Here is a 16,451-nt window from a genome sequence, read left to right as displayed (position 1 = left end):
GGGCTGAGGACCCAACGAGGCCTTGACTAGGAGCCTGGGCAATAGCCGGCTCCGCCCCGCCCCGCTGGCCCCTCCCCTCCCCGCTAGCCCCTCCCCGCCCCGCTAGCCCCGTCCCACCGCGCCTCGCGAAACCAACTGTCGTTCCCCGCTGCTCGCCCCGCCCCTCCCTGGCCTTCCGTGGCGCGCCTGCGCCTGCGCAGTCGCCCTACAGCGCCCAGACCGGGATGGCGGCGGTTTTGGAGTCGCTGCTGCGAGAAGAGGTGTCGGTCGCAGCCGTCGTGCGGTGGATCGCATGCAGCACCCAGGGTTCGAAGGTAACAGCGCTGACACGCCCCCAGGCCTGACCCGAAGCCGGTTCCCGCGGTGGAGTCCAGCCCTCCAGTTCCCTTCCTCTAGGACACCTGACTACCAGCCGGGCCGAGTGCGCTCCAACTGGGCGCCGCTGCCTGGGCCGCCCACCCGAGGCATGCCCAGCGACCGTGGCTGCTGACGGCCCCTGGCCGGCGGCTGACCCTCTCGCCCCTCGACCTGTGCTTCTGCCCTAGGATAACCCCGGGGAGGCGGCCGCGCTGAGCTCACTGCAGCCCCTGCGGAAAGAATTCGTACCGTTCCTGTTGAACTTCCTGAGGGAGCAGAGCAGCCGCGTCCTCCCGCAGGGGCCCCCGACCCCCGCCAAGGCCCCGGGCGCCTCGACAGCCTTGCCAGGGAGGCCGGGAGGCCCGCCGCGGGGCAGCCGCGGGGCGCGCAGCCAGCTTTTTCCTCCGACCGAGGCCCTAAGCACCGCCGCGGAGTCCCCTGTGGCTCGCCGCGGGGGCAGGAGGCGGGTCCCGGGGCCGGTCCGGGAGCGTGGAGGCCGCAGCCTGGAGGAGGGGGTCAGCGGGGAGAGCCTGCCCGGAGCCGGGAGCCGGAGGCTTAGAGGCTCTGGCAGCCCCTGCCGCCCCAGCCTCACGGTCTCTGATCCACCAAACCTCAGCAACCTGGAGGAGTTCCCTCCCGTAGGCTCGGTGCCCCCTGGCCCTACAGGGTGAGACTCGGCTCTCATGCAGGAGATGAGTAGTACGAAGGCTCTGGGGAGTCAGTCAATCAGGGCTCGGCGCTCCGCAATGTAGCACGAGGATGGTTAGAAGGCTGGGGGTGATGTTGAGGGGTTTTGGGGGTTGTTTTTTTTGTTTGTTTGTTTGTTTTTTTTGGCAAGAGGTCTAGCTGTTGCGGTGGTGGAGGGGAGATGTTTGAAGATAGGAATTTGAGAAAAACCTGTGGCTACTCAGCAGGACGAAGCCTTCTCGCAGGATCAACCCAACTCCGGTGAGCGAAGAGCGGTCACTCTCCAAGCCCAAGACCTGCTTCACCTCACCCCCAATCAGCTGTGTCCCCAGTTCCCAACCCTCAGCCCTGGACACTCGCCCTTGGGGCCTTGGCCTTCCCCCAGGGTGCAGAAGTCTGCAAGAGGAGCGGGAGATGCTCAGGAAGGAGCGGTATGGCCTGGCCGCTCCTGGGGATGTCGGCTTCCTCCCTGTGGGGGATTTTCAGGGCTTTTCCCTGAAATTAATTTCCCTCTTGGGCATTCTGGGTTTGTCTCTTGGGCTCTTGGTATCTACTCTGGAGGGACCTGAGTGTGGCTGTGGCAGGGAAGCTAAGCTGACTGCTGATGAAATTTATTCATCCCCATAGCTCTAAACAGCTGCAGCAGTCACCTACCCCCACCTGTCCCACCCCAGAATTGGGGTCACCCCTCCCCAGCCGGACAGGAGGCCTCACAGATGAACCTGCGGACCCTGCCAGAGTGTCTTCCCGCCAGCGCCTGGAGCTGGTAGCCCTTGTTTACTCCTCGTGCATTGCGGGTGAGTGAGAGCATAGGGAGATGGAGTGGAGATACTTGTAGAACTGCTGGGTAAGAGAATTGATAAGGCACCTAGAACTGAGCCTCGGCTGTGAATGGTGCCCCATACCATGGGATTTCTTTTTGTATCTATCTAGAGAACCTCGTACCAAACCTCTTCTTGGAGCTTTTCTTCGTCTTTCAGCTCCTCACTGCCCGGAGGATGATGACTGCCAAGGACAATGACTTTGAACTAAGTCCTGGTGCCCTAGGTCAGTGAGCAAGCCTTCTTTTGAGACGTGGGGTCTAGAAATGGGACCCTTCTTAACTGACAGCTTGGTACTGTCCTTCTAGATAACCTGGAAAGTCCGCTGTTCCAAAGCATCCATGATTGTGTCTTCTTTGCAGTGCAGGTTTTGGAGTGTCACTTTCAGTGAGTTTCCCTGGCTGAGGCATTTGGGCCTCATTGTCATCATCTGCTTAGTTCTCTGGCTGCCTGGGATGTATGCTGGTGCTTAACACAGGACAGTGGCCCTTCTCCTACCTGTAACAAAGTTTAACTTTCTGTTAAGGCTATGAATGCAGTCCTTAAAAGAATGAAACAGGGCCAGGTGTGGTGGATCAGGCCTGCATTCCCGCCACTTTGGGAGGCTGAGGCAGGATAGTGGCTTAAGCTGAGGAGTTTGAGACCAGCCTGGGCAACATGACAAAATCCTATCTCTACTACAAAAAAAAAAAAGCCAGGTGTGGTAGAATTCTAGCCAGTAGCTAGAATCCCAGCTACTCAGGAGGCTGAGGTGGGAGGATCACCTAAGCCTAGGAGGTCCAGGCTGTAGTGAGATCATGCCACTGCAGCCCAGCCTGGGTGACAGAGGCCCCATCTCAAAAAAAAAAAAATAAATAAAAAAAAAAATAATAGATATGGACCTCTTTGGTGTTAGCAGCTGAGCTTTTTGGGTTTCTAGTAATGTTCCTGTCCTGTTGTCTTGGTCCCTGTTCTGTAAAGTCTCATATCCTCCCCTTTACTTTCATTGTCTTTGATCCTTGGCCCATGATCTTGCAGTACATAACTGGGCTTGCATACCTGTGCCATGGTTTGGAGATGCTCTGTGTGGTGTGCAAGTGCTTGCTTGCTACTTGCAGTCTGTGTTCCGGTCTCAGTCATAGGTGCTCTTGTCCCTGCAGGGTTCTTTCCAACCTGGACAAAGGGACCTTGAAGCTGCTGGCTGAGAATGAGCGGCTGCTGTGCTTCTCACCAGCTCTGCAAGGCCGCCTTCGAGCTGCCTATGAGGGCAGTGTTGCCAAGGTAGTAACCCCAGCTTAGATGCCCACTGGCCTGGACCTGACCCTTGCTAGCTTACATAAAGTCCCGCAACCCTGCTGACGACACTTAAGTGTAATGTGAGCTAACTCTGGGTGAGAATAAGAGGGAGAAGTTTTCTCAGCATGACCCTGCAGTTCCTAATGTTCCTGCTGTATTTTAGGTCTCTCTGGTGATGCCACCCTCTGCTCAGGCTGTCTCCTTTCAGCCAGAGACTGACAATCGTGCCAACTTCTCCACTGACCGAGCCTTTCATACTTTTAAAAAACAGAGGTGATAAGAAAAGGGACTTTTAGGGGAGGAAATGAGATGACATTTTTCTGGACTAGGCAGCTGTTTTGGTTTCATAAAAATTAGGAGTTTAGCACTAACAGGTGGTGGGTTAGTCCTCCCACGTCCTTCCTGCCGGCCATCATAGGGGCCACTTGGCTTCATTCTGTTGTGCACCTGTGGACCTAAGCCCTAGCACTTAGCCAGCCATGTCACAGGTGTATGGCTTTAGTCTCAGAGTTCTCAGGCAAGAGTGTGCCAGGGTGAACTGCCCACAGAAGCACATGAAGCCTGTAGTATGCTGCTGCTGGTCTGTAGCGCTGTTATGTAGAGAATTCTGGAGAGATTAAAAAATGGGGCTGCTGGCCAAGCCCAGTGGCTTACGCCTGTGATCCCAGTACTTTGGGAGGTCGAGGCAGGCGAGTCATCTGAGGTTAGGAGTTCAAGACCAGCCTGGCCAACATGGTGAAACCCCATATGTACTAAAAATACAAAAATTACCTGGGTGTGGTGGTGGACACCTATAATCCCTCCCAGCTATTCCCGAGACTGAGGCAGGAGAGTCGCTTGGTGGGGGAGGGTCAGAGGTTGCAGTGAGCCCAGAATTTCGTCATTGCACTCTAGCCTGAGCGACAGGAGCAAGACTCCATCTCCAAAAACAAAACAAAACAAAAAAAAAAATGGAGCTGTAGATAGTCCTGTCCTCAGTTCTTCCAGGGGTGGGAAGGCACTTGTGGGAGTGAGTGCCTCAGCTGATCAGGCATTCTTATACGTCAGGGATGTGTTTTATGAGGTGCTGCGAGAGTGGGAAGATCACCATGAGGAGCCTGGCTGGGATTTTGAGAAGGGCTTGGGCAGCAGAATCAGGTGGGTGCTCAGACCTTGTCTTTCTTGCGCCTGGCAGTGAGTAGCTCAGTGCCGCTTGGGGAACTGATGGAGGAGGGAAGACTTTCCCCGGCTCCTTCCAGCCCTTAGCTGTTTTCTTCTATCATCTGAAATATCTTTAGTTACTGATAACTCTGCTCCTACTCGAAAGGGATGTGTCTCAAGCTCTTATCATTCAAAAATGCCTTATCCTTGTTCTGTAGTGGCAAATGCTTGGAAAAAGTCCAAAGCTCTTAGCCCAGGCTGCTGGAGTTTTTTTGGCCCAAGCCACTGGTTAGACGCATCTAGCCTCCATTTTCTCCATTCTCTAGTTTGGGCAAGTCTGGTCACTGTAGGTAGATGCCTGGGCTCGGAATGCCTACTTCAGTCCAGTCAGCTCCCTTCACATCGGTCATGAGACTCGCCGCCTGTCAGTGTGGCTGAAGACAGGAGGGCTGGCGTGATATCTTGGTTAAGTGCACCTCTAGCCTCGGGGGAACTTGGTGCTGAGGGAGTGTCCCTTACCTTCAATGTCCCTGCGTAGGCTGGCTCAAGTCCCTGCTAAAGGGCTGGGAAGCCCAAGGGTTGACTACTTCTCTCATCTTTCTTCCTCTCTCCCCTCTCCACACCATTCATTCCTGCCCTCTGTTCCTCAGAGCCATGATGGGTCAGCTCTCTGCAGCCTGCAGCCACAGCCACTTTGTTCGACTTTTCCAAAAACAACTACTCCAGGTAACAGCCCCAGCAAGAGATTAATCCACATTAAACAACAGGTATCAGAGGCAGCCACATAATGACTGCACTTCGGGATAGGGCAGACAGCCAGGCATGTTCAGGGCTGAAATTTGAACAAGAGTTCTAGTCTTTGGTGGGGTGGCTGAAACTTGCATGGCCAAAGAAAAGCCAGGGCACTCTCTGACATGCCCTGGACCCTGTATCTCCCCCAGCCTGCTGCTGCTGCTTTCCCTCTGATTTGTGCTGTGGTAAGGAGCCCAGGCTTAGTAAGTAGTCAAGCTTAGTTTCAGATCCTAGCTCTAGTGACCCTAGGCACATGCTTAACCTTGCAGTTTCAGTTTCTTCACCTGTGAAACAATCCTGTAATTCACACCTCAGAAAAGCTATCTAAAGTGCTTGACACAGTTGGCATTCCTTAAATGTTGATTACTTTCTCCTTATTTTGTTCAGTCCTTCCCTCCCACTTACTAATTTTTTAATTTCTCTCCTTTCTTTCCCACCCGAGATGTGTCAGAGCCCTGGCGGTGCTGGGGGCACTGTCTTGGGCGAGGCCCCAGATGTGTTGAGTATGCTGGGAGCTGACAAGCTGGGGCGGTTGTGGCGCCTACAGGAACGGCTTGTGACCCCTCAGAGCAGTGGGGGGCCCTGCCCACCCCCCACCTTCCCAGGCTGTCAAGGCTTCTTCAGGGACTTCATCCTTAGTGCCAGCAGGTAGGCTCCCCTGTGTCTTACAAGGAATGGGGCAGAGGCCAGGAAAGGTGTGGCTTCTCAAAAGGGTAAAAGGGTAAACAGTCTTCTTTGCCTGGAATATAACAGAATAGGCTCCTTCCAGTTTGTACTTGCTGGCATCATTGCACTTCTCATTCTGTCACCCACACGGGTGATTTTGTTGTTCCTCAGCTTCCCTTTCTGTCCTGCTCCTTTCCCTCTGCAGTGCCCCTTGATTCTGCCTCTTCCTGCACCTCTTCCAGTGCTTATGCCCCACCCATCCCTTCTCAGCTTCCAGTTTAACCAGCATCTCATGGACAGTCTGAGCTTGAAGATCCGGGAGCTCAATGGCCTCGCCCTGCCCCAGCATGAGCCCAGTGATGAAGATGGGGAGTCAGATGTAGACTGGCAGGTCCGAAAACAGAACAAGGAAAATAACGGGGTCTGACCCAGGAGGGAAGGGAGTATGTTCAAGAAAAAATTGTTCTGGAAGCCTCATGCTTGGACTTTTTACTTCCCTTGATTCAATGCAGGGTGAACGGAGGCAATTTGCTGTGGTGCTTCTTAGCCTGAGGCTTTTGGCCAAATTCCTGGGCTTTGTGGCTTTCCTGCCATACCGGGGGCCTGAACCTCCCCCGACCGGTGAGCTTCAGGACTCCATTCTGGCCCTCAGGAGCCAGGTGAATGGGCGGGGGATTCTGGTGAGGAGGGAGCAGGGAGTACCAGTCAGGCACTGAGGCTCACTGGTTTCCTTGGCTATTCCGGAAGCCAGGCAGTTTAGAGAGCATCTCCCAGCACTTCCCAGGGACCTGCCCTCTGACTGAGCTCTGGCCCTCCCAGGTCCCTCCGGTCCTGGATGTACGGACTCTGCTGCAGCAGGGGCTGCAGGCCCGCCGGGCGGTGCTCACCGTGCCCTGGCTGGTGGAGTTCCTATCCTTTGCTGACCATGTTGTTCCCTTGCTGGACTATTACCGGGGCATCTTCACTCTGCTACTGCGCCTGCATCGGTGAGTGGAGCAAGGCTAAGGCTTGACGAAAGGATTCCAGAGTGGGGGACATTGGTCAAGCCTGTTATTCATAAAGAGGGTTGAGGAGTTAGCATTGCGTGTGTGGGGCCCTGGCCACAAGTGAGCCCTAGAAGAGGCAGAATTGGCTTCCCAGAGATAGACAGTGGGAAATCATCTGCACTTTCATTGGCCTCGTGCTGTTCCTGAGGTGGCCTCACTGAGACGTTCCGGATGCAGGAGGGGAGGCTGGGGAGATCCTGATTGCTGACATGGCCCCAGTCCCTTTTAGGTCTGTTTTTGTGAGCCAGCCTCCAGTGACAGCTTTTGCTGCCTCTGTTCTTTTGGCCTTTCTGCTCAAACCAGTGTACTGTCCATTGACGTTTCAGGAGCTTGGTGTTGTCACAGGATAATGAGGGGAAGATGTGTTTTCTGAACAAGCTGCTGCTGCTTGCTGTCCTGGGCTGGCTTTTCCAGGTGGGCAGAGTGAGGGTCCGGATTGGGGAGAGATTCTGCAGCTGAAGATGGGGAGAGGGCAAATGTCTGAGGGTAAATGAGTCAGGGGCCAGAAGATGAAGGTTCAGGAAAGGCCTAGGGATTCCCATTGTCTCAGGAGGCTGCTGTGAAACTGGCACCTACACCCTGGCACTGTGTGGGGGGCAGAGTGGGGGGGGGGTCTCTGAAGTCGACTAGAGCTGTGACTGTCCTCCTGTCCTGCCAGATTCCCACAGTCCCCGAGGACTTGTTCTTTCTAGAAGAGGGTCCCTCAGATGCCTTTGAGATGGACACAGTAGCCCCAGAGCATGGCTTGGTGAGTGTCGGGGTCCAGCCAGAGTCATGGGAATCCCAAGAATAAAGGAAGTGGGCTGCCTGGGGAGGCCCAGCCAGGGGAAGATGTTACCCTTGTAAACGCCCTGCCAACTGCCTGCTTCCTGGGCATGTGTTGGGGGAGGGGCAACCTGCTGACACTGGCCTGTTCTCCCCAGGACAGCGTGCCTGTGGTGGACCAGCAGCTGCTCTACACCTGCTGCCCCTACATCGGTAAGCACCCGTTTCCCTGGATGGTCCTTGGTCTGTCCCTCCATGAGTACCCAGAAAGCACCCCCTTGGCCCAACTCCCTCACATGTTGCTCCGTTCATAATCATTCCTGGCTGTCTGAGCCTCTTGACTCTACAAATAAAGTCCATGATGCTTAGGGAGGGGAGAGGGTTCCAGAACTGAGACCTTGGACTTCACTGATACAGGAGAGCTCCGGAAACTGCTTGCTTTGTGGGTGTCAGGCAGCAGTGGACGGAGTGGGGGCTTTGTGAGGAAAATCACCCCCACCACCACCACCACCACCACCAGCAGCAGCCTGGGAACCCAGCCTCCCCAGACCAGCCAGGGGCTGCAGGTAAGGGCAAGGCTGAGGCAGCCCCAGGTGGGAGGTATAGAGGGGGAAGGCTGGAGGAAGCCTCACTGCCTCTCCCTCCTCCCCACAGGCGCAGCTCGCCCAGGCCTTTTTCCACAACCAGCCACCCTCCCTGCGCCGGACTGTAGAGTTTGTGGCAGAGAGAATTGGATCGAACTGTGTCAAACATATCAAGTACGAGCGGGTTAAGGATCCCGGGCTCATCCCGCTACCAGTTTTTCCCCTTTTTCCTCATTTGCTAAACTGAGGTGGTCAGCCAGAGAGTGGGTGTGGGGCTGAAACGGCTGACACATTTTGAAGGAAATTTTGACCAAATTTCCTTAAATTTGCAGCCCCTTTCCGATTCACCCTCCAACCACCCCCAACCTTGCTGTCCCTGCTACAGGGCTACACTGGTGGCAGATCTGGTGCGCCAGGCAGAGTCACTTCTCCAGGAGCAGCTGTTGACACAGGGAGAGGAAGTGGGAGACCCAGCCCAGCTGTTGGAGATCTTGTATTCCCGGCTGTGCCCCCACGGGGCCCAGGCATTGGCCCTAGGGCGGGAGTAAGAAGCACTGTTCCATTTGATCCTCTCTTGGCTTTTCTCCGTCCTTTCTTTCCTCTTTCACACTTACTTTTTCCTTCACCCCTTTTTTCTTCTCCCCACGCCCATTCTCTGTAGGCTCAGCATTGGCTGTAGGCTTTTTGTGGTGCAAAATGCAAACCTGCATTTGGGAGCGTGTGATGCTATGGGGCTGGCAGTTGGGCTTTCATTTTTTTTGGCACCTGGAGTGGGTATGGGAGGGCAAATGGTGCCTCCTTCCAAGGCACAGCCTCCCAGGTCAGGTGCTTGGTATACTTGGGGCATTTACTTCTAGGGCCAGGCTGAAATACCCAGAGACCACTTACCCTGTCTGTCTTTTAGGTTCTGTCAAAGGAAGAGCCCTGGGGCTGTGCGGGCGCTGCTTCCAGAGGAGACTCCAGCAGCAGTACGTGGGAGGGAGGCCTGCAACTAGCAGGCCAGGTGGTTGTGGGAGAGATGCACACACACCCGTGTGAGGCTCAGGGTTGGGGAGGTTGATGCCTGACTCTGGCATCCCTTGTCAGCCCTCCCTCAGCCCCTGACTCTGTAGCTGTGGTTTCCAGGTTCTGAGCAGTGCAGAGAACATTGCTGTGGGGCTTGCAACAGAGAAGGCCTGTGCTTGGCTGTCAGCCAACATCACAGGTAAGGTGCTGAATCAAGTGTTTAAAAAGTGGACTGGTAGAGAGTCGGAGGCATTTTGGGGGAGATGAGACTGAGAGCCCGTAGGAAACAGTGAAAAGCATGGGTCAGCATGGTGAGCCTGTGCAGGGCCCTCCAGTGACCCCTTTCCCATTCTCCCTCTGCCCCACAGCACTGATCAGGAGGGAGGTGAAAGCAGCAGTGAGTCGCACACTTCGAGCCCAGGGTCCTGAACCTGCTGCCCGGGGGGAGCGGAGGGGCTGCTCCGGCGCCTGTGAGCACCATGCTCCCCTCCCCTCCCACCTCATCTCCGAGATAAAAGTACACGGCTACCCTACTCCCTTTGGCTTCCCTGCTCCCTCTCCCTGCTCTGTGCCTGGTTTCTTTCCTTTCTCACATCACCTCCAGGATTTTTATGTGGAAGTTGTCTGTGCTGTCCAGCTAGTCCCTGTTCTATTGATTACTGAATGAGGTTAGGTAGGGCTGAGCTGGATTGAATGGTTTTCCCAGTTGTCACTCTTGACTTTTTAATCATCCAAAAGGGGAAATGGGCAGATAGGACATTTTTGATTGATTACATACTTATGCAGATAGTGATGAGGGGGGTGGTGAATGGCTTCATAGTAAATGAGTGTCTAAGATGCACTCGCCCCAGTATTTGGAGACAACTTCAGAAATGTTTTATGTAGGAGGTGATGCTCATTTATAGGCAGTAAGAATAAACCCATCAGTTCTCCTAACCTGATTTTAAAAATTCAAAGATTGTCTAGAGCAGGAGTCAACAAACAGCCCATGGACTGAAGTGAGCCTGCCCCTTGTTTTGTGAGTAGTTTTATTGGCATGCAGCCATATAGCCATATTCATTTGTGTATGAGTTGTGTGTGGCTGCTTTTGGGCAACTACTCAGCAACAGCAGAGTTGCATAGTTAAGACAGAGACCTTATGGCATGCAAAGCCTAAAATATTTATTGTCTGGTTCTGGTCTATGGTAATAATCTAGGAATAGAGATTAGAATAGGCAGTAAGGTGCAGTGACTTAAAATGGAGATTGTATAGGAGGAAGAGGCTTAGTGGCCATTTGATACTGGTTGCCAATATGCAGAGGATTTCTGCATTGAAAGCTCAGCTCTCCAGAGAAGATGAACAGAGAGGCATTAGAGAAGATCCTAAGGAAGTATCTGATAGACCAGTTTCCCTACATGCTTCAAAAATAAGATGCCCTATGGGAGTTGGCTCGCTACAGTTTGGTCCCAAGTTGAGTGACATTTCCCATGCTCTGGCAGCCTGAGGTCCCTCAGCTGACCTGCTCCGTCTGTTCCGCCTTTTGTTGTCCATGCGGTTGCTCCCCCTTGCTATGGCATTCTATCCAAGTCCCAGGTCTAGGGGCAACTTGGTTTCACTTACATTCTTCAGGGCCCTATTCTGCGTCTCTCCACTGGCTGATCCCTGTTCCAAGCCAAATTCTCTGTGGCATCTTGGTCTCCAGCACAGGGTGATGTCTCCCCCTGCTCTCTACAGGACGTGCTCTCCTTGGCTGTGGGACCAAGGGACTCTGACGAGGGAGTCTCCCCAGAGCATCTGGAACAGCTTGTAGGCCAGCTGGGCCAGACGCTGCAGTGCCGCCAGGTGAGACGTGGCATCTGCCACCTGAGGGCCGCCTTTCTCTGTCCTTGTGTGAGACCTAATAACCAGAGCCACACTTGCTCAGGTCCAATTCTCACAGCAGTAATTATGGTGATGCCTATGGTCTCCGTTTTCCCCCTGCAGTTCCTGTGCCCCCCTGCTGAACAGCATCTGGCAAAGTGCTCTGTGGAGTTAGCTTCCCTCCTTGGTATGGTTCTTTTCCATCATAACCCTCTTGTCTGGTGCCCCAAATCTCAGGGTTGGGTACAAGCAAGATTAGAAACCAGCCCTCTTCTGCCCCCACCTTTTTTTTTTTTTTTTTTTTTTCTGAAGGAATCTTGCTATTATTGCCCAGGCGGAATGCAGTGGTGTGATCTCAGCTCACTGCAATCTCCGCCTCCTGGGTTTAAGCGATTCTTCTGCCTCAGCTTCCCAAGTAGCTGGGACTACAACTGTGTGCCACCACACCCAGCTAGTTTTTTGTATTTTTAGTAGAGACGGGGTTTCACTATGTTGGCCAGCTGGGTCTCAAACTCCTGACCTCATGATCTGCCCGCCTTGGCCTCCCAAAGTGTTAGGATTACAGGTGTGAGGCACCACATCCAGACTACCCCCATCTCTTACAGCTTGGCTTTCCTCTCTTTCCACAGTTGCAGATCAGATTCCCATCCTCGGGCCCCCAGCACAGCACAGGCTGGAGAGAGGGCAGGCTCGAAGGCTTTTGCACATGCTGCTTTCCTTGTGGAAGGAAGACTTTCAGGGGCCGGTTCCGTTGCAGCTACTGCTGAGCCCAAGAAATGTGGGGCTTCTGGCAGATACAAGACCGAGGGAGGTGAGTCAGAAGGAACAGGAAGGCGTCTCAGCCCTCTGCAGTCAAGCTCTGAACATCCACCACCCTTGCCTCAAACTGTCTGAGCTGCCGTGCTTCCTTTATTTCCCCTTCCTGTCCCACACAGAAATGGACTCCACTTATCTAAAGTCTCTTCCCAGTAGCTCTGTCCTTTGAGATCTCAATCTGTGTCATCAGGGTCACTCGGCCATCCTCCTAGCAACCCTGACCTTCTCGTGTTTTGCAGTGGGACTTACTGCTATTCTTGCTCCGGGAGCTGGTGGAGAAGGGTCTAATGGGACGGATGGAGATAGAGGCCTGCCTGGGCAGCCTCCATCAGGCCCAGTGGCCAAGGGTAAGGAGTCTCCATCTCCCATTTGTCTTGAAAGGAAGCAAGTGATGGGACAAAACTAAGTGGATTTTTGTCAAGAGTCTTCAGGGCCACCCTGAAATCATCCCGATTTGAGTAGTTATTATATGAGGGACTATGTTAGTGGGAAGATGAAAGGAAGACAGTTGGAAAGCAGCACAGCATAGTGTGTGGGTTTTTAAAATCTGAATAACCTGGATTTTAATCTTGGTAATTTTTTTTTACGATTTGGGGCAAAGTAATTCATCTTTTAGTAGTACTAATAATTTCAAGATGAAATAGATGCACTCAGTAATACTCAAAAAGTGGTAAAGCCTGAGCCTCCCCCATCAGAGTTCACTCCCTGCCATAACTTTAGCCTCCCAAAGTACTAACAGACTAGGTTTCATGTCCATTTCAGTGTGGAAGGCAGGTGAGAAAAAATAATGTAGCCAGCTTGTTGTCTACTGAGTGGTTAGCTAAGGTTTGGTGTTTGGGCTGGTCTTCAGTGAAAAAGAGACTATCCAAAAAAGATGAGATGTTGAGAATTACATGCTGCCTTTTCCCTCATCTTTATACTTATTGCAGGACTTTGCTGAAGAATTAGCAACACTGTCTAGCCTGTTTCTAGCCGAGCCCCACCTGCCAGAACCCCAGCTAAGAGCTTGTGAGCTGGTGCAGCCAAACCGGGGCACTGTGCTGGCCCAGAGCTAGGGCTGAGAAGTGGCCCTGCCTTGGGCATCTCACCAGAACCCTGGACCCCTGCCTCACTGTTCCTCAGGAGGTGGCCCAAGTGCCCACCATGGACTCTCACTGATGTGGGAGTAGCTGGTCTATAATCGGACTTCCTGCTCTGTGAAAGGAGGGTGTTGCTGCCTTACATCCCAGCAACTACAGGACTACCACGCGAATCCTAGAGGAAGGAGAGCTGGCCTGATTCAGATTATGACAGAGAAGCCCAGAGATGCCAGTCTGGAGTGGAAGAGGTGGTGTTTTTCTCTTGGATACTAAATGAGGTGTGTGGGCTTGTCAACACAGAATTCAAGCCTCATTTGCTATCCCAGTAGCTCTTAAAACTTACTTTGTGGTCTTGGAATGCATGACAGAGGCAAGTGACTTCCACTTAACTTAAAAAGTTAAAACATGAATCGTGGGAGTCTACATTTTCTTACCATGAGGAGGTAGACTACAATCTCCTTAAAAATGCCTAACAAACACGGGTCGGGTGTGGTGGCTCATGCCTGTAATCCCAGCACTTTTAAAGGTAGGTGATCATTTGAGGTCAGGAATTGGAGACCAGCCTGTAATCCCAGCACTTTGAGAGGCCGAGGTAGGCAGATTATTTGAGGTCAGGAGTTCAAGACCAGCCTGGCCAACATGGCGAAACTGTATCTCTACTAAAAATACAAAAATTAACTGGGCATGGTGGAGTGTGCCTGTAATCCCAGCTTCTCGGGAGGCTGGGGCAGGAGACTTGCTTGAACCGGGGAGGAGGTGGTTGCAGTGGTGCGACTCCAGCCTGGGTGACAGCAAGACTATCCAAAAAAACCTAACAGATAAGGTGTGACTCCTCAACCAACTGAAACCTGGCTTTCCCCCTGTACCTTCAGCCCCAGTGTGGGTAGTAACTTTTGAGACCTCTCTCTCTCTGACCAGGGACCAAGCACAGGGCATTTAGAGGTTTTTAAAATAAACTGGTTTTCTTTAACAAGGGCTTGATGTCTAGTCATTTTTACCTGTCTTTTCCCTTTAGAAGGCTGCAGAGTCAGGGCCGGGCGCGGTGGCGCAAGCCTGTAATCCCAGCACTTTGGGAGGCCGAGGCAGGTGGATCACGAGGTCAAGAGATCGAGACCATCCTGGTCAACATGGTGAAACCCCGTCTCTACTAAAAATACAAAAAATTAGCTGGGCATGGTGATGCGTGCCTGTAATCCCAGCTACTCAGGAGGCTGAGGCAGGAGAATTGCCTGAACCCAGGAGGCGGAGGTTGCGGTGAGCCCAGATTGCGCCATTGCACTCCAGCCTGGGTAACAAGAGCGAAACTCCATCCCAAAAAACAAAACAAAACAAAACAAAACAAAAAAAAGAAGGCTGCAGAGTCTCAGGTGGGTTTTAAGTTGAGCTATAATTGTGGCTTCACTGTGTGCATTGCCAAGTGAACTGCCTTGCCTCTTAGGAATGCCTATATAGTCCACTCTAGAAAACTAATCTCTGGTGGCAGTTATCTATAAATTTATTGTCAGTGGTACTGACTTCCGTGTAACTATTTGTGGGAGAAAGCGTTAGGATAATGTAGTTTCTACACACAAGATGTTCCCTACTGAACCACACGGTGGGGCAGTTCTTGTTATGCTGTCCTATTAAGCCTGGGGTGTTTGATTTAACTTGGAGTAACTCGGAGTAAAAAAGGATTGCTTCTCAATTAGAGCTGTATCGAGCTCTACATATAAGTCATTGATTTTGACAGATTCACACCTGTAATCCCAGCGCTTTGGGAGACCAACAGGGAGGACTGCTTGAGTTCAGGAGTTCAAGGTTACAGTCAACTATGTTTGCACCCCTGCATGCCAGCCTGAGCAACAGTGAGACCCCCATCTCTTTGAGAAACAAAAAGCACTACTATGATCATGGGCATTACCACCAGGAGTTGGACTGGTAATATCCCAGGAGGACCTAAATGGATCCACTTATCAGACCATGGTAAAACCTGGAAATCCCATCAACCTAGGAAGTGAAAAATAGGAGTTTTCTCAGTCACCACCTTGTGATCATACTTTTCCCAAATACCATGCCTTTCCCCTTTCCTCAGCTACTCCTTTAACAAGTTTTTCATCTGAACCTTTTTCCCTGATCTCTTCATTTTCAAAGGCCTTTATTATCCTTTAAATCTAATTTGTTTTGAATGCCTGGGAACCAACAAAGTTTTAAGGAATGCTTTCTCAGCTAGATGTGGTTGCTCACTGCACTTTGGGAGGTCAAGGCGGGAGGATCACTTGTGCGCAGGAGTTTGAAACCAGCCTGGGCAACATGGGGAAACCCCATCTTTATAAAAATATAAAAGAAAATTGGTCAGGAGCAGTGGTCCATGCCTGTAGTCCCAGCTGCTTGGGAGGCTGAGGTCAGAGGGTCACTTGAGCCCAGGAGGTCAAGGCTACAGTGAGCCATGATCAAGCCACTGCACTCCAGCCTTGGCTGCAGAGTGACATCTGTCTTTAAAAATTTTTTTTTTCTATGCCCGGGACCAGCACTGGGTGTGGATGAACCACAGCACTGCCCCAGGAAGCTTCGGGTAAGCGTCAGGCTCATGGCTACTTGTTGACTTTTTCCAGGTGACCCAGCTGAGGTGTGTGACATGGGATGGGCAGGAGAGGAAAACCTGAAACACCTAAGGTTGCTGAGATTGAAGGGCTGGGCCATAACCCAGGCCTGGCTTACGGCCCACTAAGTTAAAACCAAGTTCTTGGCAATCTGAATGGAAATTTAACATGTTCCCGATGAAGGAAACTTCCTGCTGGCCTGTGTGTGCCTTAAAGGCTACTCTAAGGATTGTGGAGACAGGCAGCTAGGGGCCAGCGAACTAATCAGATTCTTTTCTCTTTAATTGTCAAAGCCAGCTGTTGACAGTGTGGTCCCCAAACCAGCAAACTTAAGGGCCCCTGGGACTTTTTATTTTTTTGAGATGGAGTCTGTTGCCCAGGCTGGAGTGCAGTGGCGCAATCTTGGCTCACTGCAACCTCTAGTCCCCAGGTTCAAGCGATTCTCCTGCTTTGGCCTCCCGAGGAGCTGGGACTACAGGTGCATGCCACCACACCCGGCTAATTTTTTGTATTTTTAGTAGAGATGGGGTTTTACCATGTTGGCCAGGATGGTCTCAATCTCCTGAACCAGTGATAATGCCCACATTGGCCTCCCAAAATGCTGGGATTACCAGTGTGAGCCACCACACCCAGCAAGACTTCTTGTTAATACAAATACTCTGGTCCCTCCCCAAGGCTACCAAACCAGTAACTTGGGGTAGGGCCCAGCCTGGAACATAAGAAAGCTTTCAGATGATTCTGATGTAGGCAAAAGTATGAGAATCACCCAGTGAAACCAAAATCTTACTCCACTTTTGCTTTTTGCTACAAGATCCCTCTCAAACTTTCAGTTGCTGATTAAGTCAGCTCTGGTGTGTGGGTTTTTTTTTTTTTTTTTTTTTTTTTTTTTGGGGTTTTTTTTTTTTTTTTTTTTTTTTTTTTTTTTTTTTTTTTTTTTTTTTTTTTTTTTTTTTTTTTTTGCAATGGAGTCTCACTCTGTCACCCAGGCTAGAGTGCAGT

At 52.0% G+C, this 16,451-nt stretch overlaps 1 protein-coding gene across 8 annotated transcripts; it reads left to right on the top strand.

The window, feature by feature from the left end:
• The first annotated feature begins 190 nt into the window (after positions 1 to 190).
• On the top strand, positions 191 to 15,486 carry CDAN1 (codanin 1). 8 transcript variants are annotated; one of them, XR_005197955.1, is made up of 29 exons: positions 205 to 314; positions 546 to 1,024; positions 1,269 to 1,475; positions 1,672 to 1,841; positions 1,978 to 2,091; positions 2,174 to 2,252; positions 3,005 to 3,125; positions 3,304 to 3,413; positions 4,188 to 4,277; positions 4,931 to 5,006; positions 5,515 to 5,720; positions 6,009 to 6,129; positions 6,251 to 6,397; positions 6,558 to 6,724; positions 7,111 to 7,198; positions 7,443 to 7,532; positions 7,708 to 7,762; positions 7,967 to 8,115; positions 8,204 to 8,307; positions 8,519 to 8,677; positions 9,038 to 9,101; positions 9,259 to 9,337; positions 9,507 to 9,655; positions 10,853 to 10,960; positions 11,102 to 11,165; positions 11,608 to 11,789; positions 12,034 to 12,141; positions 12,724 to 13,151; positions 15,474 to 15,486. XR_005197955.1 is itself a non-coding variant. In XM_017516316.2 (28 exons), exons 1-28 carry the CDS (start codon positions 225 to 227, stop codon positions 12,847 to 12,849), a joined length of 3,702 nt encoding a protein of 1,233 aa, XP_017371805.1. In that variant the 5' UTR covers positions 191 to 224; the 3' UTR covers positions 12,850 to 13,428. The 8 variants fall into 8 exon arrangements, 6 of the variants coding, with proteins under 6 accessions (XP_017371805.1, XP_017371803.1, XP_037590105.1 ...); XM_017516316.2 differs by lacking the exon at positions 15,474 to 15,486 and having other exon boundaries at positions 191 to 314; positions 12,724 to 13,428; XM_017516314.2 differs by lacking the exon at positions 15,474 to 15,486 and having other exon boundaries at positions 1,272 to 1,475; positions 12,724 to 13,428.
• Positions 15,487 to 16,451: the final 965 nt, after the last annotated feature.

Source organism: Cebus imitator, unplaced genomic scaffold (genome assembly GCF_001604975.1).
Source record: "Cebus imitator isolate Cc_AM_T3 unplaced genomic scaffold, Cebus_imitator-1.0 Scaffold579, whole genome shotgun sequence".
NCBI classification, from domain to species: Eukaryota; Metazoa; Chordata; class Mammalia; order Primates; family Cebidae; genus Cebus; species Cebus imitator.
This window is presented reverse-complemented; position numbering and strand designations above follow the sequence as displayed.

Excerpts from the sequence above, each read along its gene's own strand:
- CDAN1 (XM_017516316.2), top strand. The coding sequence starts at position 225 with ATGGCGGCGGTTTTGGAGTCGCTGCTGCGAGAAGAGGTGTCGGTCGCA. Across the intron at positions 5,721-6,008 it reads TTCATCCTTAGTGCCAGCAG|CTTCCAGTTTAACCAGCATC; the intron begins GTAGGCTCCCCT and ends ATCCCTTCTCAG. Across the intron at positions 7,763-7,966 it reads CACCTGCTGCCCCTACATCG|GAGAGCTCCGGAAACTGCTT; the intron begins GTAAGCACCCGT and ends TCACTGATACAG.